This window comes from Aptenodytes forsteri, unplaced genomic scaffold, assembly GCF_000699145.1.
Source record: "Aptenodytes forsteri isolate BGI_AS27 unplaced genomic scaffold, ASM69914v1 Scaffold81, whole genome shotgun sequence".
NCBI lineage: Eukaryota > Metazoa > Chordata > Aves > Sphenisciformes > Spheniscidae > Aptenodytes > Aptenodytes forsteri.
Genome location: NW_008795259.1, coordinates 4,841,130 through 4,869,083, shown reverse-complemented (window position 1 = coordinate 4,869,083; position 27,954 = coordinate 4,841,130). Strand labels below are relative to the sequence as shown.

Sequence of the window (27,954 nt, the reverse complement as noted above, 5' to 3'; positions counted from 1 at the left end):
GGTTGAGTCACCATCCCTGGAGGTATTTAAAAGACCTGTAGATGTGGTGCTTAGGGACATGGTTTAGTGGTGGACTTGGCAGTGTTAGGTTAACGGTTGGACTTGATCATCTTAAAGGTCTTTTCCAACCTAAACGATTCTATGATTCTATGATTCTCTAAGTTTTAATTTTGAGCAGAGGTGCCTGAAAATGAGCCATTTTTTATTACAATTGCACATAAATTTGAAAATGAATAAGGCATTTCCTAAAGAACAACTATTTCTTATGTCATTTCTCTATGAATATTTTAGAACATTTTTTCACCTCTCTTCGAAGTTTAAGGTTTAAGAGACAGATGATCACGCAAGTCTCCTTTGTAATTTGCTGCAACTGGCCATAAATTTTAAAGGCAGGAGGAATCTGCCTTTGCAGCTGTAAGGTACTTTTATATGTAGAAGTAAATTACAGAACACATATCTTACAATGCAAGTGAGGCCTTTCCTGTTACCAATTTGTCGTGGCCCCAAATTCTGCCTCCTCACTTCCCAGTTTTTAAAAAATTGCTCAAACAGCTGCATGTTTGATTGAGATAAGGCTCTGGATTTGGAGTCTTTTTCTGTCCCAAATACCAGCAATTTCATTACTCTGTAGGGTCAGGAATAAAGACTTTTGGATCTGCCAGTTGGCCGGGTGTAACCTGCGTAGGAACTGTCTTTATGAGGTTCCTTCATATGGTTGTTGAGGTGATTGCCTATCAAAAGCTTGTAAGGGGCTAATAGTCAGAGTATGCACATACAGTGGAGTTGCTCCAGACGCCTGTCCTATGGATTAAATCATACTTGCATCAATATAACTGAGAGCATGTTAACCCTGTGCTATAGTTGTGAATTCAAAAGCAAAGGTTGCCTTTTGGACTTTATTTTTTGGGGGGCTTGATAGGAGTGGGAAGTTCAGGAATGGTCTTTTTTTTTTTTCTCTTTCCTTGGACTACTTATTAATTTCCTTTGTTCCTTTATGTCTTCAGCTGGAAAAGGCACTCACCCCCGAGACGTTATTACAGTGGACCAATCCCAGCATGATGGCCAACACCAAAGTGAATGTATTTCTTCCAAAGTTTAGCGTGGAAGGTGATTATGACCTGAAGCCACTTCTGGAAAGCCTGGGAATGACGAATATCTTCAATGAGAGTGCATCAGATTTCTCTGAGATGTGTGAGACAAAAGGTGTGGTTTTGTCAAAGATCATCCATAAAGTCTCTTTGGAATTAAATGAACAAGGTGGCGAGTCCCGAGAGGTACCAGGATATCGGATTCTGCAACACAAAGATGAATTTAAAGCTGACCATCCATTTATCTTTTTGTTTAGACACAACAAAACTCGCAATGTGATTCTTTCGGGCCGATTCTGTTCCCCTTAAGCAGGGTGTATTCATTATGAAAAAGCACAATTACATTTATGGTGGTGCATGTTCCTGTAAAGCTTGGCATCCTGGCTATCACCTTTGAAAGGAAATCTAAGAGGTTCATATATCAGCTGGGTAATACAATGTACTCTACATATGCAGCAGAACTAGTTTATCTCCTTATGTTTCATCCCCTTAAGCTGAAGGATTCCCACTGTGAAGAAGACATCATATTTTACTGAGAAGTATCCCAGCCTCAGCAACGAGTATATTTTGTTCCTCTGTGACATCTTTTTCCCAAAACGAAGTGAACTGAGAACCTGTTTTAGGTAGACCAGGAGTTGGAAAGGGCTCTGGGAGGAAGAGCTACATTCCTGCTCCCTAGCCAAACCACTCTCCCTCGTGACCCACGCTCTGTGGATTCCTACTGCCTAGAAGGGGAAAATGTGGACATGTGGTGTGATAGCCATCCCCTTGTACCTGGCTACACTCTGGTGGCCCAGGGTGCCCTACCGGCCCCTTCCAATGCCCAGTGAAACAGCGCCCAAGTTCTGCAGCGTAGCTAAACAATTCAGGCTGGCATCAGAGTTCGCATCCGTGAAACAGCAGCTGCACTGAGACCTATGGATGCAAGAGGCAATAATCATGGTCACAAAATGTATACCCAGAAGACTCTTCAGCATGAGCTACATCAGTTCATAGATTGGAGAGGTTGGACTCTGCTGTGTGGGATTTTTTGCCTCATTGCCCTTCAGACACGGAAGAGGGGACCAGTTCACTGCAGCTACGAGGAGCCCTGTTGTATATATCCTGAGAAAAAGAACGTTATGCAATTCTAGGGTAGAAAACAGTTGGATTAATACTGGAAGTGCCACACTTTTCACGCACAGATTATCTGCCATTTCTAGTTCTGGATTCAGCATTAAGGAGACTCCATACAATTACTTAATGTCTGAGGCATGAGAAAGAAATAAGGACTTCAACTTGAGTGAGATTAACATTGCAATTACCAGTCTCCAAATTCCATATGAAATCATGGTAATCAGATTTCATTTCTATCTAAAGACTGCCTGCTGCATATGTTCAGTACTGGTTTACCTAATTACTGTTCAGAATAAAGTGCTATAAAACCCGTATCAAATGTCTGCAATACCTCCAGCATCAGTCTGCGTGTTCACTCTTGTGTGTTCACTGACAGTGTCAGTGTTCACTCTTGACCTCTAATAAATGACAGGAATGGAAATGAACAGATTCACTTAGGCCACAAAGTCAAAATAAAAAACTAAATCAATGTCTGGATTGCCCTTCTGGACCACATGATGATAGTTCCCAGTAAGGACTATGTTACTAGCTCATCACAATATACAGAGAATTCAATCGTGTATCCTCAAAAAATGGGAGCATTTTACTTGAGAATTCCTCTTGGTGCTTCAGGTCTGAAAGAAACTGGAAAGAGATTTCTAAATGGGAACATGCAACCCCTAATATGCATACTTCTCTTCTAACACCAGAGAACAGTGGTTATTGTGAATTTGGAGACAGGAGTTCTGTTTTGATTCTTGACCTTGCCAATCCACAAGAAGCCTTTAGTCACAATGATTCAGTGGTTTTACCAGTTTCCTTCCCTCTGTGGACCTTTAATGGGCTCTAACACATTTTAATACCAGAGGGTTAACTGGAGTCATTGGCCCATATCTTTGAAGGTACTGAGGGGACTAACTTCCACCAAAAACAATGGGAGGTGAGACCCTGTAGACCTCTGGGGGTCTTTGCTGATAGGCATCAGGTGTCCTGATACAGGGATAGCAGTCAGAAGAAAAATGCAAAATATAACAATTACTTTGCAGCCCATCCTGTCTGAGAATGAATTGCTTGCAAAGATCTTTACCAGCTCAATAACTTCAGTGATAGCTGAATGGTTGGGAAATGTTTTACACACCCCATCATTGTCTGATCTGTTTTGGAGGCTGGGGTCAGTTATCCAGAGCTGTCATCACTGTGGTTTCTACTGGTTCTCCTGTAGGAGGTGGGTCAGGTGGGGTTGATGACTGACTAAGCAGCTGCACAGGCAGTCCATACATAGGCAAGATGGACTAGTTGCCTACGGTCTGTACAATTTGTTTGTGTTTGGGCACTGACTCTTGGGCAGGTAGTTCCAGTTGTGCAGCAGGCCATATCACACATCGCTACATCTGTGCTGGTCTGCTAGACTGATGAAAACCTCTGGCAGATTGCCCCATCCCTCTTTTTCTGCCTGGATGAGATTTCCTGAAGGAGGAAACCTCAGACATCACTCTCAGCTTTTTCAGGTTCTGAAAACATTCCAGTCCAGGTGCTAGTCTTCGTTCAGTGGAGGTCATACTCTGTTTAAATGCTGATCAGAGCATTTAGCACATCCACACAAATTCACATAAGCACGTCTTCTCAGAGAGTTCCTTGTGATAGCTTTGCCAGGAAGGGTTATCCCATGAAAGCAGAGAGAAACGCTGCCTCAGGGTGGGGCCCATCTTTCTCCACTTCCTGACTAATACCAAGGTATCCTAGCCTATGCAAGGCAAGCAGATGCGAGAGATACAAAGCTGTCTTAGTCTACAGAAGGCAAACCCATTTATCGGTCATTTATCAACAGGGTAGCTTGCCCATGAAAAGCTCAGGTTCATTTTTCACTTCTGCCTCTTCTCTCTACCAGCCCCAGTATGAAACCTATCCATCTTGCACCATGTGAGGGAGAAGTATCAGTAAGGCTCCTGCTGGTGTGAGAAATGCTGTTACGGTCTACTGTTTGGTTCCACCCATGCTGGCCTCCGGGCCTTGGGCAAGAAATTGCATGGGAGGATACGGGAAAACGTGTGTGGGAGCTTGTGTATAGGAACACTTACGTGCTGAAAGGCGTTGGTTACGATGGAGAAAGTGAACATAGCTGAGGACTGGCTCAGATCGCCAAGCTGCTCCACCTCACCTTTCAACAGAGCATTACTATCCAGTGATGGGTGATGGCCCTGATGGAAAAAAGCAAGCCGTGGCTGGCTTTTGCAGGCAGTTGCAAACTGCAGCGTTATGTGTCTAGTCATCACATCACTTGCTCAGCTGCACAGTCATTGCCCACTTCCTGCTCCCAGCATTTCGTAGAAGAGAAGGGATACATGTCTTGTGGTAACAAAAGTTGTGGGGAAGAGCAGTTTGAGTTTGAAACTTGAAAAATGCTACATAGAGCCAATTGGCCCCATTGGAAAAGCAGTACAGTTTTGAACATGAATATACTATCCTAAGGGCCTAGAAAAGACAGTATTTGCACATACATTGACATTTCCTGAGGCAAAGCAGTTAAATTGATGTCAAGGAAGTTCTGAGAGAATATATGTACAGAGCAAGTAAAATAAATCAGTGGAGGAATGATGTTAATATAGGAGGGAGGGAGAAAGCACAGAGATTGGAAGAAGTAAAGTCTTGAAAGATACTCAAAAATATTAGACTGTCACTGAAAAGAGGCTAGCGCTCATAAAGGCAGAAGAAGAAAAGGTACATGGTAAGGCAATGTGCAGAAATAAATTTTAAAAAAAACAGATAAAGAGACAGAAAGAACTGAGGAGAAAGACTAAGGAACACTACAGAAACATGCAGGAAGGAAAAACAGAAACAAGGAAGTGAATGGCAAATGGAAGCAAAAAAGTGTGGAAAAGAATAGGGGTAACAAGAACACTCATTTTATCATTGTATCTTGCATTGTTTACAAATCCCTTTTTTTGGATGGGCACTGGAGCACTGGAGCCTGGGCAACTGGGCTGAGACCTTGGCAGAGGAGCAGGAAACAGCAAAGCTGATGGGAGCTGTGCCTGAGGAAGAGGGTGGCCCAGCTTCAGCACTAGAAGGGAAGTGTGGGAAGGGCAAGATGGTTCTGGGAGACCTTCCTCCTCTTTCCTCCTTTCTCCCCTCACCATGTCTGATCCCTCAAATAACCTATGAATCCAAAGCCAGCTTTGTAGGAAGAAAGAAGAGGTGAGAAAGACAGAAAAATTTCAGCGTTGCAAAGCCACATACAACCTTAGAGGACTTAATTTTGACCCCTGAGTCCAGCTGCCATAACCCAGTGTTGCACCTGAGCTCAGTGGTGCTGGTTAGGGGAGATCAAACACTGTGCTGGTGCAGCTCCGTGCTTCCCATCTCTTTACTTCCATCTCGCTTTATGCTGGAGACATAACCTATGTGATCAACCACGCCTGGCCTTCTTTTATTCTTAACTCCAATGATTTAAAAGAATACCCCCTGGCTGGGGATTCCTGTTACAGTTCAAGGAAATACTTCTTCCCCTCTCTAATTAAGCTCCTTCCATACGCATAAAGCTGACTACTTACCTGAGAGAGGGAGATGGCTGTAGGCAACATAAAGCTCATGCATTTCCCATTCATTTGCTCTAACTCTGCAAGCAAGCTCAGCCCCAAACAAGGTTTCTCTGAATCCTGGCATGAACCCTGCACACCCCTTTGTCCAGGCCAGACCCCATCAAATTTGAAAGGGACTACGCACAGTAGTACAGTACAGCCATGGATCTCCAGGGTTAATGCCCAGTTTTTCAGCTGAGGGTGACTTGGCATTGCAATCAGGAGATGTTGCCAGCAGATGTTTCCTGCCAAACTTGTTGGGCAGCTTTGAGAGAAAGACTATTAGCATATTGCTATATGCAGGTTTTCCAGTCTTCTGCAGGAAACTTCATGTTGATGGCATTTGCATTAAATTGCAACATGCTGCTATCATCAACAATTGGTTAGAGGCTGAGCTTTCCCACAAGAGAGTGGGAGCTTTTTTGTAATACAGTATTCACAAGAACGTGCTCCAGAGCTCAGCTGTTGTGCTCTTCATTTAACCTCTTTGGGCAAGTTGTTGGGCAGCTTTGAGAGAAAGACTATTAGCATATTGCTATATGCAGGTTTTCCAGTCTTCTGCAGGAAACTTCATGTTGATGGCATTTGCATTAAATTGCAACATGCTGCTATCATCAACAATTGGTTAGAGGCTGAGCTTTCCCACAAGAGAGTGGGAGCTTTTTTGTAATACAGTATTCACAAGAACGTGCTCCAGAGCTCAGCTGTTGTGCTCTTCATTTAACCTCTTTGGGCAAGAAGGTAAACGATTTTTTTTTTTTTTTTTAAATAACTTGTGATTTTTTTTGGCAGATCCAAAATAGTCTACAGGTTGTTAAAGTAAACATAATGTTTACAGATGGGACAGAAGGGGAGATACCTTTACAGGGTGCAGGCAGCAAAACACACTGCTAAAATTCAGGTGGCTCAAGAGCTCACACAAAGGGAGCTGGTCTTCAGTGGGACATAGATGAGGAATTTAGGAACACATGTCCAAAGCTATGAATTTAAAGTTTCTTGCCTAAATTTCACAGACTTTTGAATCTGAAATTTCCCCAGGACCTCTCTGCCCATCCAGAAAGCTCTAATTGCCACAGGACTGATCAGCTCAGTAGCTTATACCAGAAAGCAGATGCTTTTCTGCCTGTGCCTCTGGAAGGGCTGAAGGGCAGGCTCTTCCAGAGCACCTCTACCCACTCTGGTAGAAATGGGCTTCAGGTGAAGTGATGGTGCTGATGACCTGGGCAAACTCACCCATGAAGTGGGAGATACAGGTAAATTTCCCTTCTTTACTCAGGTTTCCGTGGCACAAGAAAAAGCCTTGAAATGTTCACTAGACAAGAGAAAGGGCATGCAGTTCTTTGACTGGGTGCTTAGGCGTTTCCCCTGTGCCCTGATCCCTGCTGCCGGGGGATTGTTTATGTTCTTAAACAATGACTATATAAAATAGGAAGGGTGGAGTGGTATTCAGATTTTGTTTTGTTACTGGGGATGCTAGTCTTCGCTATCAACATACTGGCTCTTGGGTTTGGCCACGATGTTGAGAAGCCTATGCAGCTGCACATAGGCATAGCAAATAACTTGCCACTGTACAGCCTGTAACAGGCCAATGTACATCCACGTCTGTTTATGCAGCAATAATTGGCCTAGAAAGAGGTAGAAAAGATACATCCTGGAGATACTGATGCAAAATAATAGAAACAGTCAGAAAAAGCCCTTTTTGGCATAAAAGTAGCAGCCTGAGAAGCTAAGTTGTTTAGAAAATGAGCTTGGTAACATTTCCCCTGAAAAATTATTTCGTACTGAAATGTATTGGTTTTTAATTTAAAGCATGTTACTTTGGAAATGTTTTGTGTCACATAGGGATGATTAGAATTTCTGTGTTGCAGGAAATTTCATTTTTCTTATGTGCTGTTTGTCCCTTTCGCTCCAAATCAGCACAGAAACACTTGGAAATGTCTTTTTGTGCGAGTGGTCATGAAAAATAAGAAAGTCACTTCTACCAATCATAGATTTTTCATGTGAGGAGACAGTATTATCTGACATGTGCTCCTTTCCTAGGATAGACACGTCATTTCTGCCGATTCTGTCTCCCTTTGTGTATGAGAAATGAACGTGCATTAAAGCACCTTAATGGGAGGCAGATTGAATAAGTAAAACATGCAATGGAAATTATCATGTGGCATCAGGTAAAACAGGTTCCTTCTTGCTTTACCTTGTATTAAATATAGAATTACCTTAAAAACAAGGCTACAGCTCTCTTAGTCTCTCCACCTTATTTACTGCCTCCTCCTGTTGACTGCATAATATAATCTAATACACCTATTAATTATGATAGCTTTGAGCACAGCTTTTTATTCTTTGAGAGTTTGTGTCTTGATTTCATCTACCCTTAGCCAAAAACAAACTGTGAAGAGAGAACAGATGACGAATAGTCTTCATTTAACATAGCCATGGAAGAAGTTTGTCATCTTTACAAGGTCTCTGGTATACAGTGGTTTCTTCTGAAGGAAGCTCTTTTCCTGGGTAGCTTCTTGCTCACATATAACAGTGCCAGCAATTTCCATCTGCTGGACTATGTTAAAGGCTACTGAACCGTCATGCAAAGCATCTCCCTTCATCAGCTGTAAAGCCCCAACCCTGCTTGCTGTCTCTGCACTATTGCTAATGTTCAGTGCAGACACTTTGGCTAGTGCAGAATAGCAGCTATGATCTTCTTGGAACACTTCTTTTGGTCTTATATCTTCTGTCCTTACCACTCCAAGATCTTTCAAAAGTAATGCTACCATTTGTTGTCCACCATGTAGGTGTTCTCCAAACCTCACAGTCCTCGCAGTAACTCCAAAACTCTCACTGATTGAATGATTACACAGACTACACACATGGCTTTATGGTGTGGAATCATTCATATGCTTGTGCCCGCCCCAATTTAGATGAAGAAAGTTCACTAAATCCTTTCATTCTGCGGTTAGAAAGTTCCTCCACCAGCCCACACCTCCCTTCCCTTGCTTTGGGTTTCCAGGGCAGCTCTCTAAGTAGTTCCCACTCACAAAACCATGGAGTTGGCCGTAGTGTTTGCACCTGGGTGTCACCCTGAGGACAGCCTGCTGCTTTTTCTAAAGGAGTGGCCACCTTGGTAGGCCAGGCACTCGCTTTTAAAACCTGTTCCCAGCTTCTGGGTTCTCCCTCCACGCTTGGCAGTCGGTCCTCTCCCTGCAGGGTGGGGTGGAGGTGCCTCCTTCCTGCTGAGGAAGTTTATTAACTCTTTTTTTCTCCTTGACTCGTTCTGAGGTTTGGGCACACCTACAATATGCCTCATGACCTACATTCGCCATGAACGATTTCACAGCTCCATTTCAGATCTTTCAAGAGGTGTGGAAGTGGAGCAATACAAACTTCCGCACTAAAGAAGCGCTGAGTTTTGTTTTCGGAAGGTTCTGGATAGTAGATAATGAAGGTGGAAGAAAAGAGAAATCATTATTTAGTGCAATGTCTTTTTCTTGTGGTAAGATGACTGTGTTATTAAAAGGAAAATGAAAGACCAAACATACAAAGACACAAACAGCAGAGCTAGAACAGCTGTTTTCAGAATTAATGAGATATAACTAATTTTTAATTTGTTTGTTCAGAGAACCTTTTGGGTATTTCTCCTCTGTTTTGCCCATTTGTATTAGGTCTTTATGTGAAGTACTGGACTTGAGGGTAAAACAAATATCTTGGTATGAAACATATATGAACTTTTTCTTTCAGCATTGCCGGTTCTTTCCACAGAGAATCAGTCAGAAACATGATGAAGCATTGATTATTGCTGTGCTTTTCAAGCTAGTCAAAAGGCAAGAAATGTCTGCATTTGCCACATGTGGCACCTTCATATATTCAGCAACTTGACTTTTCAGCTATTCCAATCCACTGCAGCAATCCGTCTTAGGCTAAGTCTGTTTTCCTGTGGGCTGAGTTCATTCCCATTGTCTGGCACTTGCTGCGGGCTAAGATGGTTTGCACAGACAAATGCTGGATCTCAGCTGAGCCACAACAACTCTCTAAGTCCTGGTAACTTCTGGCGCCTGAGCCCCAGCTTCTCATGCAAAGTTTGTGTCTGGCTTATGGCTGAGCAAGAGGCAGCTCTGCATCCTTGAGGGCAATGCAAGACATTTTGAGTAGTTCTTGGAGTAAAGAAAGCTCTGTGAAGGGCAGGCTCTGCGTGTGTGTGTGGGGCTGTGGCTGTGGTAGAAGAGCTGGGGCCTCAGTGGGTGAATGGGGTGGCAGGAGAGCATTGGCTGGGAGGGGATGGGGGTCCCCAACACAAGGCAGCCCCTTCCCAAGAAGGCTCTAGACCCCTCTCAAAGTGCCTGCTGGATACCGACAGCCCAGGACAGGCCAAACAAGGGCTCTGCTGATGAAAAATCCTGAAGTTCAGCTTTGCACCCACCTTTTTGCACCCTTAGTCTTCTGGTGACACAGGTTGGAGCTCCTCACCTAACTTGGCCTTGCGGGCTGCAGCAGCCAGGGGGCACAGGGCTGAGAAAAAGCACCTGATGTGCCATGGCTTTCTGTGGGCGGTGAGAATAACCACCCAGCTGTGCACTCACCATCTTTTCAACGGAGAGGAGCTCTGGCAGTTTGCTATGGACCCAACCCACACTTGTCCTGATGCAGGCTGAAAGCTAGAGCTAGCCAGATCTGTGCTGTGGAAGACATGAGGGCCTTCGCTCCATACTGTGGCTGTATATTTTCCCCTAAATAAAGCATCTTTCTGGAACACAGGACACAGCTACTCATCTCTGTGTCTGCAAGCAGGCAGGAGTGTATGTTTTGCTTTTCACACATTTTTCTGGTGTGCTGTCCAAAATATCATTTGTTTGACACTGAAAGTGATGTGGTGTTTTTTGCGTATAACGATTCCAGAAAAGCTCGTGTGATCCCACTGGTATCCACACAACAGCTTTACAGTTCTTCTCCTAAGGGACAGGAAAGGAGTTTCTAAAACCCTTTTTTTCAGATGGCCTCCTGCTTGCAAGCACCAAGCTGGAACTTAGTCCCAGCTTGTTCTTAGCAGAGTGGATTTAATGTAAATGACCCACGGGAAAGGTATCAGACTGTTATGTTTCTAGTACAAAAGAAAAGAGTGACACAGATCTTGTCATATCATTGAGCAGGAACTTACAGACTTCTTTTCCGGGCTGTTGAGCTATTGCTTTGTTTGGAGATTTTAATTGTGTGTCCTGCCTGGATCTGTGGCTCCTGGAAAATTCATGAGGAGGGAAAAAGTGTATTTCAAACTGTTTATGTTTCCATATATAGTTCAGTCTCCATAGCTGTTAATAGCCCTTTTTCATATATGAAGACATTTAATTAATAGTGATCTTATTTTTATAAACCTGTTGTTTGAAACCCTCATACCACAGCTCTGGTTACCAAACATGGTTATATGCAGGCGTAGTTTCTGTCACCAAGTTTCTGTCACTAATCGCGTGTTGTTACAGGAGGAAAGAGTTGATATAACTGTATACGTCAAACCAGTTTGGAGAAGGAAAATGTTAATCCACAGTTGACTGATTTCAATACCATGATCTGAAATAAGACACACCATGGGATAAGACAGAAAAATGGTCCTTTCTGAGGAATTCACATATGTTGTGATCTTGGGTCCCTTTTCCAGACCCGCTGTGTCCTTGCTCCTGCTGTGTAGCATGGACTGACAGATGTGTGCAAGGTTGGCTGTTTCAAACTCTCAGAATTTAGCAAACTTCTATTATTTAGCAACCAGCTATGGGACAATCTCAAGGCAGACAGATGCTTCACGGTGTGATCTAGCTAGGCAACAAGCTGCATTAAATTTCTTCTTCTTTTGTGCTCCCAGTCAGCAGCTGCTTCATGATGGGCTCCATTTCTAGACCAATTACTGAGTTTTGCCTTGATCTCTACAATAAGCTCAACAGAAATGCAGAGGACACAAACATCATCTTCTCTCCAATGAGCATCTCTGTTGCCCTGGCCCTGGTCCATCTAGGTGCAAAAAACAACACTGCTGCTCAGATAGAGAAAGTAAGTATTAATGAAACATGCTGAGATGCTTCCACATTGCTTGCTGTTCCCTTAATGGAAATGTTGGACATCCTAGCACGACACGTGTGCGAGGGTCTCATAGGAAACAAGCACGAATACAAGCACAGGTGCTGCCTGCAGAGCTGTGCTTGGTGTGCTATGATCCTTGCCATCTGCTTGTGTGAGTTGCACCATGCCCCCATGCAGACTCAGGGGCATGGAGCAAGAGCTGAATGAGAGGAGGCGATACACCACAGCGGGGCACACTGGCTTTCCCCCAGCCTGCTGCCAGAATATCAGACTTTGTTTCAAAATTATGGGCAGGCGCTTCCTCTCATGGTTGCTATGAGAATCCTGAAAGTGTGAGTCTGGGTGGGTAGTGGGGAGAGTTGCAGAAACCTGAAGTGATTGCACCTGGGTGGCTGGAAGCGTTAGCTCACTTATCACTTATGACATTCAAGAGTCAAAATGTCTCACCTGTAGAGCTCACAGGGACCTAGGTGGGCAGGGAGGGGGTGAAGAAGGCTACCCCTTCAATCGCTGTGGCTTTACTCTCCGCAGTGCAAGTTCTGCTTTCTACAATCCTTCTTCTCTTTTCTTGTTTGTGCCCATGACTGGTAAAAGACCAATAATCCTAAGGCAGAGGTTCTTGTCAGTAGCTGGCTCTGTACGGGTAGATCTTCATCCATCATATCCTAACACTGCCATGTGCACAGTCTGACTGCTGGGTTACCCGCAACCAAGGTAGACATGCCATCCTCACGAGATTCCCAGGGTGTGGTGCGCTGACGTTGGCTGGTGGCTGCTACGTGCCCACCCAGCCCCTCTCTCACTCCCCCTCTTCAACACTTGTCAGTAGCTGGCTCTGTACGGGTAGATCTTCATCCATCATATCCTAACACTGCCATGTGCACAGTCTGACTGCTGGGTTACCCGCAACCAAGGTAGACATGCCATCCTCACGAGATTCCCAGGGTGTGGTGCGCTGACGTTGGCTGGTGGCTGCTACGTGCCCACCCAGCCCCTCTCTCACTCCCCCTCTTCAACAAGGACAGGGAGAAAAAATAAGATGAAAAAGCTTGTGGGTCGAGATAAGGACAGGGACATCACTACCAATTACTCCATGACTGGTAAAAGACCAATAATCCTAAGGCAGAGGTTCTTGTCAGTAGCTGGCTCTGTACGGGTAGATCTTCATCCATCATATCCTAACACTGCCATGTGCACAGTCTGACTGCTGGGTTACCCGCAACCAAGGTAGACATGCCATCCTCACGAGATTCCCAGGGTGTGGTGCGCTGACGTTGGCTGGTGGCTGCTAGGTGCCCACCCAGCCCCTCTCTCACTCCCCCTCTTCAACAAGGACAGGGAGAGAAAATAAGATGAAAAAGCTTGTGGGTCGAGATGAGGACAGGGACATCACTCACCAATTACTGTCATGGCAAAACAGACTCGACTTATTTTGGAGCCAGCTGGAACCAGCTCTGTTCGACATGGGGGCAGCCCCCAAACTCTTCACACAGGGGCCACCCTTGCAGCCCCCTGGCTACCATAACCTTGGCACATAAACCCAATACACAGGGACTCTTGCTTATTTTAGGAAAGCAATGGGGATCCAGTATCCTCAATAAAAAAGATTAAATCTATGTATGATGGAACATTATTATAATGGAGAAGCTGCTGGAAATTTTTCAGCAAGATATTTGCACATTAGAAACAAGGACTGGTTTCCATTAAGAGCACCGTGGTTTTGACATATTTCCTAAGCTGATGCAAAGATTAAGAAGATTACAAAGATTACAAAAAGCCAGTTTTGATGTTTTCAAAGAAAACTATGTTTGTCTCTTTGCCTGAGGCAACTTTTTGTTTTGAAATTTAAGGTAAGTGTAGCAATAAAAATACATATCAAATGTAAACATTTTGAGGTAGTGGAGAGTAACATTTTGAGGGATTAAGTGCAAGTTCTTCTTGGTTTGCTAGTATAGAAATGTGAATTTGAACATGAATATATGAACAATTTCAAGTCTGTCATTTCAGCCTGACTGAAGCTGAGAAAATAACTTTCATAAATCTACACCATTTACCCAGGACAGCATAGCAAATCTTTTAAACAAGGAAAATGCTTTTACCCTGGTTACAATTGCCATAATTTGGCATCTTCAACTGCAGGTGCTCCATGTCAGGAAAACTGCAGGAAGAATGAGCCTTGGATCTGATCTTGAGAGTGCAGCCCCAGAAATGGAGCCAGAACAAAGCCAGAAAAGACAGTCATCCCTCTCACAGGTACATCCTTAGGTGGGGAGCACCTGAGCCTTTTCTTCACCGCATGGTAGGTTACTAGTTATAAAGCACTGGAGTCTACCACTGGAGGGAGTCAAGATCACACGCACAAAGCTGTATGGAGGAATCGTTATAATTGTTGTGTTTGTAATATTCCTAGTGTAACAAGGATGGGGACCTTAACCATAAGGCATTCCAGGCACTGCTTTTACAACTACAAAACCTTGGTGAAAGCTATGTTTTAACCCTGGCCAACAATCTCTTTCTACAACAAGGATTTGAACTCCAGCAGGTAAGTTAGCTGTGTCTGCTAACTGCTGTGGCCCTGACCTCAAGCTTCTCTGTAACTGTCAGCCTCGCTTTTGCCTCCCTCGTGTCTATTTTGGAGCACTTGATGTGCTTCTTGGAGCCGTATCTCCTGGGGCTGGTGGAAAAGAGACAAGAGTGTCAGCTTTCAATTCTTTTGTTTAAAAAACCCCCACCCTGTAGATATCAATGGCTATAGAGCAAAAATAAAGCAGGAGTCTGTTCGCTTTTGGCATATGTCTACACTCAGCCAGAGGTGTGACTACAGCCAAAAATGGCCTAGTCAAGCTGCCTGTAAGCTACTTACTTCTGGGCTTGCAAGTGGCACGACTGGGGCAGCAGTAAGCTTGGAGAGGGCTTATCACCCGAGATGTTATATAGTTTCATGCGTAGAGCTGCTGTGCTGAACTTCTTACTCCTTTCTTACTGAATGACAGAGTGGTCTCTAGATTAACTAGTATTGATATCTTGCTAGTCACATCTTCGCTTTGCTGTCAATTATTTCTGTTGAATGATTTGGATACTTAAGCATTAAACAACACATCTTGCATGTTCTCTAATTTTTTATTTTTATCCGGACCTCAGGTATGCAGTTCTCCATGGGAGGACTCTTTCTTGTGGCTTTCTTTTTTTACTTATTTACTTTTTTGCCTATGCAATAGAATAATTATCTCTTCTTCAAAGATTCTCTGAATAAACTTCAGATAGTTGATGTTTCCAAAATCAAATTTTGCCTTATGGAGTCAACAGGTCCCTCACCATTTCTAAAATACTTCTGAACTTGATTTCTTTTTCAAAAGGGAATAAGTGCTTAACAGATTTGCCTTATGGAGTCAACAGGTCCCTCATCATTTCTAAAATAGTTCTGAACCATTGATTTCTTTCAAAAGGGAATAAGTGCTTAACAGATTTGACCAATTCATAATCTTTATTTTGCTTTACAGCAATTTCTAATGTGCACTAAGGAACTGTATGGAGCAATGCTGCAAACAGTGGACTTTCATGGTGCTGTTGAAGCCGCCAGAATAAAAATTAACACTTGGGTTGAAAGGGAGACACAAGGTAAAACAAAGCAAAACCATAGCTGTACTATCACTGCCTTCTTCCACTACTTCAACAAAAGAAATTCCATGGTATGAAAAGCAAAGACTTGTTCACGTTTCTGTGTGTTCTATCCTATGCTGTTTAAAGACGGTTTCTCTTCCCATCCACTCTTGAAATATTAGACTAAGTTATCAGCTAAATTATTTCTGAATTAAAGGTGTGTTTGTTGTCAAATACTTTTGTATTCCCACCCTTATGCCTGGCATGATAATTGCAATAATACCTATAAGACTTGACCAGACAAATTGCTTCCGCGAACAGCCACAAATGCAGATACAGGACAGCAGGGGATGGAAGCCGTGAGCTTCGTGGTGAGACTGGGAACAACTTGGGGGAGGAGGGAGGATGACCGAGGACCTGGTTATATGTAGTGATGCCCACAAAGATGAGAGTTGTGACCACCAGCGAGACTCACTATCACAAGTGACAAACAACCAGCTTTTGCCCTTAACAGGCTAGCAGGGGCCATTGGCTCTTGCTGATTAGACTAAACATGATATATGCTGTTTTCCCTTAGTTTTGCCAGAGCTGCAGTAGCAGCAGGATGAGAATTTTCTAAATCTTGTGGCTGAACATAAACCAGAACTTACTGGGGGACAGGCAAATAGATTTGAAGGCTTCTGTAATTTCTCAGTTGCCCAGCTCCTGACCAAACCTGTCCTTGTACTGGCAGAGCGGCCTGTGACGGGTGTGGGAAAGAGCTGTTAACCCCAGTTGGCTCCCAGTAAGAGGGCTGAATGTTCAGGAGCCACCTTGCACAGGGTTAGGAGCCATCGTTGCTCTGGGTGCTCACTGCTGGTAACAGTGCAGAGGAATCTACCATTTGTTTGCCTATATTGTCCCTGTCCTTTGAATAAACCAAGACCTAGATTTCTAAGTTTCTCCAAAACTAAGTTCACAGACAAGTAATTGAGTCTCAGTCCAGAGTCTTAATGACAACTAGCAAATACTTGTGTATTCCAAAATTTCCTTTAGGTAAAATCAAGGAACTATTTGCTCCTGGTGTGATCGACGCACGTGCATTGCTGGTGCTAGTGAATGTAATCTACTTCAAAGCATCCTGGGAACACAAGTTTGAGGAACAAAAAACAGTACAGAGAGATTTTAAACTGAATCAGGTACATCTGCATTCTGTAAATCTTAACATTATTTACCCTAGATACTATGAGCAATGAAGCAAGTATAACATAGAAGCACAATGTCCAGGGCTCAGCTGCCCTGTGAGCAAGGTGTGGGTGTGCTGGGAACTTAACGTGCCTCTCCTGTTGGGAAGAGGTAGCAGGAGGGTTTTTCACAGAAAAGCATAATCTTTACTAAAAAAGTGTGCAAGACTCAGAAGTTGCAACAACTCAAGCGTTTTGCTTTGGTGACTGGCAAAACACAAGTATTAGCCTTGATTAGCGCTTTTGAACATAGTCATTACAGATAGTTGTCATGGATGGAAGCGAATCTGAACATCCCATTTCATACAGGCTCCAGGGGGTCATCCTGGTGCTTATACGTTCAATACATTTTAACATTAGCTATGCATTTGAGAGATTGAAACAAACAGACCAAACAAACTAGGCCAGATAGTAACAAACTACAAATATACAGTTGCAATTTGAAAAAGGAAAAATTCTTCTAGGGTATTTTGGTTTACTTGTAGTATTTGCAACATGTGAAGGTTTATTTTAAACGTATTTTAATTTTTAGCCTTTTTTTCCTGCCTTAGGGATATCAGCAAAGCTTTCATTGTTTAACTAAGGTATTGTCAATATGGTTGCAAAGTTAGTTCTTTAACAAGCACATTCCTCCAAGTATTGTGTGTGCCATTTAAGCCTAACAGATGTTATCAGAAAAGACTTTCATTTAATTCAGTTTTGCCTTCTTTCCATATCTTGTGCCAATATTCTATTAGTTCTCATCCATAACGAAAGGAAAAAAACCCAACAGATTTAGGTCTGATCTTAACTTGCAGAGCTTTGTATGGGAAAAGGTCTCTTCTGAGTGTTCCTCATAGATCAAAGAGAAAGGTCAGAAAAATGTAGATTTCTAGTTACCATGTTGCATTCCATTGTTAAGACACCAGTAAGAAACTGTCATAGAGTGCTTATATTTGTGACTTTAAATATCTTTGAATATGGATATTGGCAATGGTCTATAGCTGAGAACATTTGATGCGCTGCTGCATAGGAGAAACTACGAGATTGGGAGAAGCTGTATAGATTTTTCTTTATATGCTAATCAATACTAGCAGAACTTTTTTCTGAAAATATGTCATCTACCAAAATTCTTCTTTCACTGCTTTAGAAGTTAGCTAAGAAGTTAGCTAACTGTAAAAGGAAACTTGAGTCTTTACACAGCTTTCAAACAATCCCATCACAAAAAAGGCAAGTTAACAAAACCTGGAAGAGCGTGTCTGAGAAAGGCTATGATTTTGCTCTTAACCTATTGATTGCTTCCTGTCTAAACAATCAGTCTGATAAATGACAGCCTGATTCTTGCAGTGCTATTTCTTCTTTATCCCAGTCCAAGTTAGGACTTGCAAATCCAACCAGCATCAGCCTGTTTGGAAGTGTAGCACTATTAAGCAGCTTCACCATCTGAGCAGTTGCAGAGAAATTGTTTTTTTTTCCAGAGAATTAACCCCTTTATTTATGCATGGCAAAGCTGATGTTTTGTGTGTCACTGTAGATGCAACAAAATAAAGAAAAATGTTTAGCCTAACAACAATTACTGCTGAAACCCTGACTACTGATATGACACCTATAATAAGTTTAAATGTTAAGAGCTGTCTTGCTTAAGTGACTGTATAATTTTCTTTTAAATAGAATGAGAAAAAGCCTGTGCAGATGATGTATCAGAAAGGCACGTTTAAATTAGGCTACATTGAGGAGATGGGTGCTCAGGTCCTTGAACTCCCTTATGCTCAGAAGTCACTGAGCATGATCATCCTGCTGCCAGGTGACATGGCTGATGGATCTACCAGTGGGCTGGAGCAGGTAATGCCGTATATATCATGGACTATGGCTGAAAGTTGGTTGTCTGAATTAAGGCTGGGTAAAGATCTGAACTTTTCAAAGCTGCCCACCTATTTTAAGCTCTTTTTTTCCCCATCTTCTAGATTGAAAGCACAATGACCTATGAAAATTTAATGCTGTGGGCCTCTTCAGAACACATGTTTGAGACAAGAGTGGAGGTCTACCTCCCCCGATTCAAGCTGGAAGGCACCTTTAACCTCAATGAGGTATTACAAGAGATGGGGATGACTGACATCTTCACTGAATCAAAAGCTGATCTTTCTGCAATGTCGTTTGCAAAATCTCTGGTGCTGTCAAAGGTTGTCCATAAGACATACGTGGAAGTCAATGAGGAAGGCACCATAGCAGCAGCTGGTACAGGAGCTGTCATTGTGAGGAGGTCTCTTCCTCTCACAGAGGTGTTTATGGCTGACCACCCTTTCTTATTCTTTATTAGACACAATCCTACCAATACCATTCTTTTCTTTGGCAAACTCTGCTCACCTTAAAATCAGGGCCATTTTCTAACATTTTGAGAAACACGCGGATGAAAATCAGAAATAGTATTTTTTTCCCAATGCATTCTTAATCCTTTGACAGCTAGTTTGCATTTCAAAGTAATCACTGCAAGCAGTTTAGCTTAGAACCCATCAATTGGATGCTCTGCCACTAGGCTCCTTGAATTGCAAATACTGATCTGAATCCAGAATAGGAGTAAATTTTGCCTTAACTTCACTGGATATAAATAACATTTTGTTTCCTCGAGGCCCACATATGCTCCTGTATTCCTTACAGTTCCCCAGCCCAGCCATGTAGTGTAGTACAACACCTTCCTGGCCTTGCAAAGGTGGAATTGGTATGCTGCTGTCTGAGGAGAATTGTCTGCAACAATTTTCAGTAACTGCCAGTAAAAACAGAGTAGCCCCTGCTCTGTATTTTTTGATTCCTGGCCAGCTGGGTCCTGGTCAGCAGAGAGATGCTTTAGAGACTTTTTTCTTATCTGCGTTATGTAGCTGTGGCAAATCCTTTGCACAGTGGAGACCTGGCCATGATAATTCCCTTTCCTGTAGCAACTGCCAAATAGGAGATACTTATTTACAGCAAATATACTTACGTACTGATAACTGTACCGCTTTCTCCCCAGTGATGTGTACTGGATCTGCCTTTGTGCTATTCTGCATTATATAAAAAGCTTATGCTAGAAGCAGCTTTGGCTTCATTTATTTATTTAGATGTATGCCTACATCTAAAGTGTCATCTTACCGATTGGAAGAATGATGTGACATGTAGTCCTTTCATGAGCCCTGGATCTTTTTGTGTGAGTTTTTATTAGTAGCATTGGTTTTTATGATAATAACAGTGGGAATATTCAGTCAGGGAAAAGGACAGGATTCTGCCCTCATGGACACCTCTAGAAAGGGAGTTGATTACAACAGTAATTATGTGTACAGGAGGGCAGGATTTGGGCCCTCTTTTTACTGGACTTTTTCTGCATTCATTTTTGAAATAAAAGCTTACAGAACGGTTGAGGTCAGAAGGGACCTCTGGAGGTCATGTGGTCCACCTCCCCTGGTCAAGCAGGGCCACCTACAGCCGGTTGCCCAGGACCATGTCCAGATGGCTTTTGAATATCTTCAAGGATGGAGACTCCACCACCTCTCTGGACAACCTCCCCTAAGCCGCCGCTAAGTTCTCAAGTGACTCCAAAGAGAATTTTATATGCATGGTGTCTGCAGGAACAGGATACGAAAACACACTTTTCTAAAGAGGGTTAATTATTTACAAAATAAAGAAGGCTGCCTTTTATATGGGGATAAATCAGGTGATTTCAATCTCAAGGAATAGGAGGGAAATGGTCTAAAGCACCCCATTGAAGTTACTGACGTGGAAAACTATAGCCATGAACTTCCAAGAAATGTGTTTTCTTCCTCACATGCTGCTGCCTGGTGAATTTTAACGATCTGAGATGCAGATCTGAAAGACAGAGCTCTCTCCATGCTCTGAGAAACGAAGAAAGGTTTTGTAAAGGGCAGTGTAAATCACAGAAATCACAGTTAATCATAACCTGGGAAGGCTTGTAGTCTGCGGGAGAAAAATAAAACTTGCCGCTGACTGATAGGGAGACATTACTGCTAATTTGCTGGTTTAACATAAGTAACATCTTCCTCAGAGGGATTCTGCATGAGGTTTAACAAATTAACATTTGCAACGTGCTTTACAACCCATGAAAAGGAAAATATATATTGGCCATATAATTGGGTGTAAAGCACCCTCATGTTCTGCATTCATGATTACCATAGGTTATGCACCATAAGTTACCTGGGGCCCTTTGGACAAGAAAGTCTAGGAAATAAGAGGGAATGATAACTGAGCAAGAACAGTCAGGGGCAGGACAATAAAAGAGTCAAATAGACAAACTACTCTTGACTGTCTGATCTGATGGTGCAGTACAGCTGCAGCAGTAGTTCTCCAGGCTGCGGTCCATGTTTCCCTTCTGGAGACTGGCAGCCCAGTTTGCCTATTGGACCATGTTTTTGTTACCTAAACCTGTCATCATACAGTGTTTATATTACCCAGGGAAGTTCTGAGCACTGCAACCTCAAAAATCAACAGTGTTTCTGAAAATGCAGGGATGGGGATTCCTGTGATGAAGTGGCAAATGCCACAGGAGAAAAAAACCTTCCCTTTATTCCTGTCTTCTCTCAGAAATGGTTGTACAGTCCCCAACCCCCAACATATCCTTTTTTGGCACCCTTGAGTTAAAACAGAAGTTTCCGACCACACTGTGGGTTAGAAGGGGGATGGATCTGCACTTGCTACCAGTGAAGAATGCAGGAGCTTAGTCCTGAAGGTGAAAGAAATAGAGGGGGAGGTTTGCAATAAAAGTCTCCGTTTAGCACCGGCTAAGCCGGGCCGTTCCTGTGCCGCCAGAGCACGGGAGCTGTGAAGATGTGTGGTGAGCCCTGCGCAGCGTAAGAGATGAAGCTGGGCCATTTCTGGTACGTGCCATGGCAGCGGTTGTACTACTGCCACAATCTCGTGAACTATGAAAAGGAGACTAATGTTGTGAAGGAAAAAAACAAACGTCTATGCAACATAGGTTTTTTACATTTTTTTTTTCCACTCGGTGCAAACTCTACTGAAGGGAGTGCCTCTCTCCACCAATCCCCATCTGTGCAAACAAGGTCCAATGCCTCTTCTCTCCCCACAGCGAGCAGCTCGCCAGGGGAGCAGGCATCCCCTTTGCAAATGGCAAGGTTCAGATGTGTTTGCTGCCCTGTCCCGAGTGCCCCGGAGTTGGGCTAGGTGATCTTTAAAGGTCCCCCTCAACCCAAACCCCATTCTATGGTTCTGTGTCTTGCACGCTGGTTAGCTGAATTTGGCTAACCCCACTCAGCTCTGGTCGGTTACTGATTTACAGCTGGTCAAACTAGTTCATAGTAACCACGTTGTATCACAAAATATCTGAGTCGGTAAAAAACGGAAGAGTTATTAGGTATTGTGTCTTAGACCCAAAAGATATATGCACATTTAAAAATCTCAAATTCTCCTGACTTTAATATCCCGTGTTATGCTTACTGAACTGTGTAGGATCTGCCTTGTTTTCCTACTTCTGTCTGGAACTGGAAGTGCGAGAAACTCGACTGTGATTGGAATAATGGTTATTGGCAAAATATATAGCTTTTAAGCTATAAGGTGAAGAAATACTACTTTTTAGTGCTCATGGCCTGAGACTGGATTTAGAGACATGATCAGTGTTGAACGTTTCACTTTCACAGTATCACTTTTAATGTTTGTGTTCAGTCTGAGCTAACTTTGCAAGTGGTTTCCTCTCGGTGCGAGGCGAGCGGCGGCAGTAGAAATTTACACAGCAAGTCTCTGCTGCTCCTCTTTAAACTTGGCACAGTGCATTTGGGTTGCACAGTGTTTCAGCTTTCTTCTCCAAGTTGTGGGGCCACAGCCCTTCTTAGAGGATTCGTGAGCAGCTGTGGATGCTCTGTCACGTGGTGCTCATCGTCTCACAGAATTAGGTACTCACTTCTTCCCTGTTATCAACTGAGGGAAGGGCCACAATTTGGCCCTTAAATCACAAAATCAGTCGGTACCTTATGAGCAGTAAAGTGAAATGCCTATCCCGTACACAACTATTGATATTACTCACTTATCTTCAAAGAGAGTTAAACTTTAGAAACCAATTCAACGTGTATTTCAGATCTAATAAAGACGGCATACTTAAATTTCCAGAGGAGTCAGGATCCCCAGAAGTACTGCTGTAAAAAGCTTAAACACTGATTTGACTCCGGGGAAAGCTTTACCACAAAGGCTTAAAAATAAACCAGAAAGGTTCAACTGGTACATTTCAAGAGAGGCTTCTTTGCAGGATTTATTTGACCTGTTATTTTCTAAGTTGTTCTGTGAACTTCTCAGAATTTGGCTCTCAGTCATTTTTGGTTTTGGTCTTGGTGTTATGGATTGCTAGAGACTTACCTATTTTAGATAGAAACTCGGATAAGTATAGTAATTCCTTCTGATCTTAAGACTGAACACAGCAGTATCATTAGTAAAAATACTAACAGTAATCAAATGCTGTTTAGAAACAATCCTGTCACTGATTTCTTACAAATATTCTTATCTCCCCAACCCTACAAAAAAATGTCTGACACATTGTAAAACTTCTAGTTTCCAGTCTCCCTTCCAGTATTTATCAACTTCCCATCGCCTCTCTCATGGACCATCCATCCCACACTTCCAACACACCTATGGAAGTGCCAGCTCACTTTCTTGGATGGTTTCAGAAAATCATCCAGAAGTAATGCTTTGAATTCACTTCTTTTTTTGACTTCTGTCAAAAAAAATAAAATATGGTGTTATACCATATTTTATTCCATTAGCCCAGTAGAGTCAACTTGGCAGGGTAAACGTATAGTAGCATCTATCTATATTCAGATAATACCAGGGCTTGTTCCCCTTGAACAGAGCAGCAAGGGAGTAAATATACGGTCTGACTGAAGGGTAGCTGGACAGCAGTGCTACTAGTTAGCATCTTCTGGCTAAGACCCGCACAAAGTATTATAAACAGATTATCAGGACTAAAATTCAAAGTTCAACCAGGTATGATATACAATATAAATCGTACATAATTTATTACATTGATTTATTATCAATGTAAATAGATCAACTTTTATTTGGTTATAATTTATTAATATTAATTATAATAATGTATTATTTGATACAATATAAAATTACCACGCATCAAAGGCTGGCCTTGACTGATGGCAATGTAAGTAATTTCATGCCTTCTGTACTGTACAAGGTGCTATTCTACTCCAGCTGTACAGTCACACACAGTAAATTATAATAATGTATTATTTGATACAATATAAAATTACCACGCATCAAAGGCTGGCCTTGACTGATGGCAATGTAAGTAATTTCATGCCTTCTGTACTGTACAAGGTGCTATTCTACTCCAGCTGTACAGTCAGTCACACAGTAACAGCAGCAGGATAACCTAGACTTTTAATTTCCATATTTATTAAAAAATCATCTCTTAGTAAATCCTTGATTTTATTTTCTTGGTAAAGTACGATCATTTTCTATATGGAATTATAAGCACTTCTAGGGGGTACTACATCATAGTATTCATAGGCTTTATGAAAACCAGATTCAGAAGTCACACTTCCTAACTTTATTTTTCTGTGTATATGTAATGGAGAATCAGTGAATGACATGTTTAATGCACAGAATTATAGATGGCTTCAGAAAGGACAAGCAACACTAAAATAGTGATGTGCCCTTCCTAAACAGAACATAGGCTGGCTTTAAGTGTGTACATCCAAAAAACTATCTGAAAGAAAAATTGTCCTTTCCTATGCATGTGGAAGTATCCAAAATTTGTAGGCTTTTTATTTTCACCTTTTGTAAATTCTCTAGCAGCTAGCATTTTTCTTTGCTTGATCTGAACTGCCTTGACGTGAGCAATGAGGCGCTTTGCCCATGCTGAAATTCAGGAACGAGGTGGAATGAGGCGCAAGTCCTCGGAGAACATCTAGCGAATGCATTCAAAGCAGACCTTGCACAAGCTATTCAAACAGGGCTCCCTGAAAATGCCATTAGAGTGACTTCATTTTTTTAAGTGCAAATGGTACATAACTTCTGTAGTGGAGAAATTCATGTGGCTCAGGAGGTGAAGGGCCTGTCTTCAGTGTATCCCATACCCTCGCTGGAATTCAAGCCTGCGTCTCCCAGCAGAGTGCACCAAGCACTATCAGGCACTAGGTTTCACCATAGGCTGGGTGGGAAAACTGCCCATCTTCCTTTTGAAGCCCTTACTGGAATGAATGCAGCTTAATGACACAAGAAGAGAACTCAAGGACTGATAACTTTGCAGTTCAATAACTGTATTGTAGATGGGTTGTGGTTTCCAGTCGCTGCTCCCAGGACTATTCTTGTTTTAATCCAGTAACACAGAAAAAAAGTATCTATATGTGGGCGAGTATCCTAATGATAACAACAATATAGAAGTATTTTGGTCTATTTCTTTCTGATAGCATGAATTTTTCCTTACTTTCTTAATATCTGCCTACAAAAGAAAATAGTGAATAAAGTACTTCAGTTGTGAGCTTCCTTTCAGCTCTTCAGATGGTGCTGCTGTGCAGCTTTTTCATCTGAATCCTCACACGTGAAATTATAGATTCTTAATTATGAGATGGTGTGTCACAGCTTTTGTATAAGAGCACTGCCACGTACACAGCTCCAAGACTGTTTCGCATTACTCCCTCACTTGACTGCTACAGTTTGGAAACAGGGTTTAGCTTTTCCATACACTTACTGACAGTTTTAAACACGATAGAAAAGCACCACTGAAGGACCTCTATTGCATATCCTGATGGATGTCTTCTTTTCTTGCACAACGCCTCGCGAGGCAGCTTAGCTTTTGGCGCAGCACTCATTGCAGCCTGCAACCCCGCAGCATCAGCCGCAGCTCTGCCTCCGCTTACACCCCTGACAGCTCCTTTTCCAAGAGACCCCCACCGCAGCCAGCTCTGCTGCCTGTCACTTCTCTCCCCTGCGATCTGTCAGTACGAAGCAGTCCCAAACACAGGCCAGCAATGACCAGTCCTGCCTTTTCCACAGCCCTCAGCCTGCCGAGTGAGAAATTATCTTACTAAACGGTAGAGGGGCGACCACTGAGGGGAAAGGCTTTCTCAATCCAGAGCTTCCTAATAGGGGAAAGTCCCCCAAGTCGTATTTTCAGATTATATTAATGCAATCATCATGTGATATCTCTATGGGGGCTTAGCTGCATTTTGCTCAATAAAGTCAGCTGCTGGTCTTCTGTGAGAAATACAATATTTTGCCCGGAGCAGTGCCGAGCACAGTGCCTGTTGGCCTAAAATAAACACAGCGCTTGGCCCACAACCAGCCTTGAGACACCAGGGGGAAACATTGTGAAAAAGCTGACTGCTGCTTGTGGAGCAGAACAGCCTCCAGGGTCAAAAGATGAATAAGTGCTTTGGCAGCGTGGTGCCCATTTCCTTGTTCATGAATGATGATGAATATGAAGGATCCTGGAAGTCATACCCAGGGGCCTTTGGTGTACCTCCTGTGCCCCCAGACAGGAACAACTCCACCTTGCTGCCTTTTTTGCTTGTTGTTTTGGGCAAGCCATCCAGAGGTTCAGACTGACAATGACCGTGGAGCTCAACAAAAGCCTCATGAGCCCCACATACATTTCAAGCCAAAACCATTGTCGTGGTTTAACCTCAGTCGGCAACTGAGCACCACGCAGCCGCTCACTCACTCCCCCCACCCGGTGGGATGGGGGAGAGAATTGGAAGAGCACAAGTGAGAAAAACTCGTGGGTTGAGATAAAAGCAGTTTAATAATTGAAATAAAATTATAATAATAATAATATGATAATAATAATAATAATAATACACAAAGCAAGTGATGCACAGTGCAATTGCTCACCACCCGCCGACCGATGCCCAGCCAGTCCCCGAGCAGCGGCCCCCCCGGCCAGCTTTCCCCAGTTTATGTACTGAGCATGACGTCACATGATATGGAATGTCCCTTTGGCCAGTTTGGCTGTGCCCCCTCCCAGCTTCTTGTGCACCTCCAGCCTTCTCAGTCGGTAGAGCATGGGAAACTAAAAAGTCCTTGGCTAGTGTAAGCACTACCTAGCAACAACTAAAACATTGGTGTGTTATCAACTTTGTTCTCATCCTAAATCCAAAACACAGCACTGTACCAGCTACTAGGAAGGAAATTAACTCTATCCCTGCCGAAACCAGGACAACCATCAACACCTCAAGCTCCCCACACAGTTCTGCTGAAACATGTGGGCTAGACCTAGGGGTTAGGAAACCAAATCCGTAGCTGGAGTACAGAGCTGAGCACCTCAGCTGAAAGTGCTACCGTTGCAGTGTCTAACTCTCTGTGGTGTCGTGGGGAAAAATCCACATCTAGCCTTGGAGGTGCAAGGAGCACCAGTCTGAACGAAGGAGCTGCTCCAGCTCAGGGCTTTTCCCTGCACGTGACCAGCAGTGCTGGCCATACTGAGCTCTCCTAGGCGGGGCTGGTGGTGCCTTCACTTCACCTCCTCTTGCCCTTTTCCTGCATGAGGTCAATGGAAAAAGCCTGTTCCCTAAAATTCTCGCCATATGGGAGCATCCTGGTGCCAGGATCTGTTCCTAAAGCTGTGTAACTGGGACTCCTTCTGCCCTCTGGACCAGGTCCTGTAGCACCTGGTTAGGCCTGCCACCTCCTGACCCACAGTCCGGGAGATGCTCAAAACTCAGGTTGGGATGTGCTGCTGAAGGCTACCGTGTGCCCCCTCCGCTCTCTGGCTCTTGCTGACACAGGAAGAAAAACATGCTGAGATCCCCGAGACAGACAAAGTGCCTATGCTGAGGCAACCCCAGCTAAGCGTAGCCCTCAGGCAGAGAAGCTGCTGGGGCACAGTCTGGATCATTGCACCTCTCTGGGAAGGCCTGGACTAAAGAAGAAATAACACCTTGTAGTTATGGGCCCAGCTCTATCATCTGCTACAGGACTATCAGGGCTCCCCACGAGACAGAGGTTATCAGATGCACATAAGTACTTCAGGGAGAGGGAGAGGCGCCTCTCTGAACACTGCCTATCAGGCTCTTATTTTCTGATTTGTTTCTGTTTCCCTCTTGCTGTTACTGTATGCTTTCTGCAGATGCTTGCCACATCTTTAAGATGATTCAGCAGAGCAAGCTAATGAGATGCAGCAGCATCAACAGGGTGCCTCCTCTGTGGGAGGGTAAAAAGATATATTTCCTTCTGTGCTGGTTTTGGCTGGGGTAGAGTTAATTTTCTTCATAGTAGCTAGGATGGGGCTATGCTTTGGATTTGTGCTGGAAACAGTGTTGATAACACAGGGATGTTTTAGTTACTGCTGAGCAGTGCTCACACAGAGTCAAGGCCTTTTCTGCCTCTCACACCACC

General features: G+C 43.3%; 2 protein-coding genes across 2 annotated transcripts in view; both read left to right on the top strand.

Moving 5' to 3' along the window:
• The window catches only part of SERPINB5 (serpin family B member 5), a 10,348-nt gene extending 8,951 nt beyond the window's left edge, over window positions 1-1,397 (top strand). Inside the window, exon 6 of the mRNA XM_009279205.1 lies at window positions 1,005-1,397. Within this exon, the coding sequence (XP_009277480.1) occupies window positions 1,005-1,397 (393 nt within the window). The remainder of the gene's footprint in view (window positions 1-1,004) is intronic.
• Window positions 1,398-6,425: 5,028 nt separating this feature from the next.
• On the top strand, window positions 6,426-19,170 carry LOC103898837 (leukocyte elastase inhibitor-like). The gene is made up of 8 exons (XM_009279203.2): window positions 6,426-6,502; window positions 11,601-11,785; window positions 13,955-14,068; window positions 14,226-14,357; window positions 15,316-15,433; window positions 16,451-16,593; window positions 18,289-18,459; window positions 18,582-19,170. Exons 2-8 carry the CDS (start codon window positions 11,615-11,617, stop codon window positions 18,984-18,986), a joined length of 1,254 nt encoding a protein of 417 aa, XP_009277478.2. The 5' UTR covers window positions 6,426-6,502; window positions 11,601-11,614; the 3' UTR covers window positions 18,987-19,170.
• The last annotated feature ends 8,784 nt before the right edge of the window (window positions 19,171-27,954 follow it).

What these genes read in the sequence shown, in the direction of transcription:
- LOC103898837 (XM_009279203.2), top strand. Translation starts at nt 11,615, where the DNA reads ATGATGGGCTCCATTTCTAGACCAATTACTGAGTTTTGCCTTGATCTC. An exon ending in GACAGTCATCCCTCTCACAG is followed by an intron (nt 14,069 to 14,225) that starts GTACATCCTTAG and finishes TAATATTCCTAG; the next exon opens with TGTAACAAGGATGGGGACCT. An exon ending in GAGATTTTAAACTGAATCAG is followed by an intron (nt 16,594 to 18,288) that starts GTACATCTGCAT and finishes TCTTTTAAATAG; the next exon opens with AATGAGAAAAAGCCTGTGCA.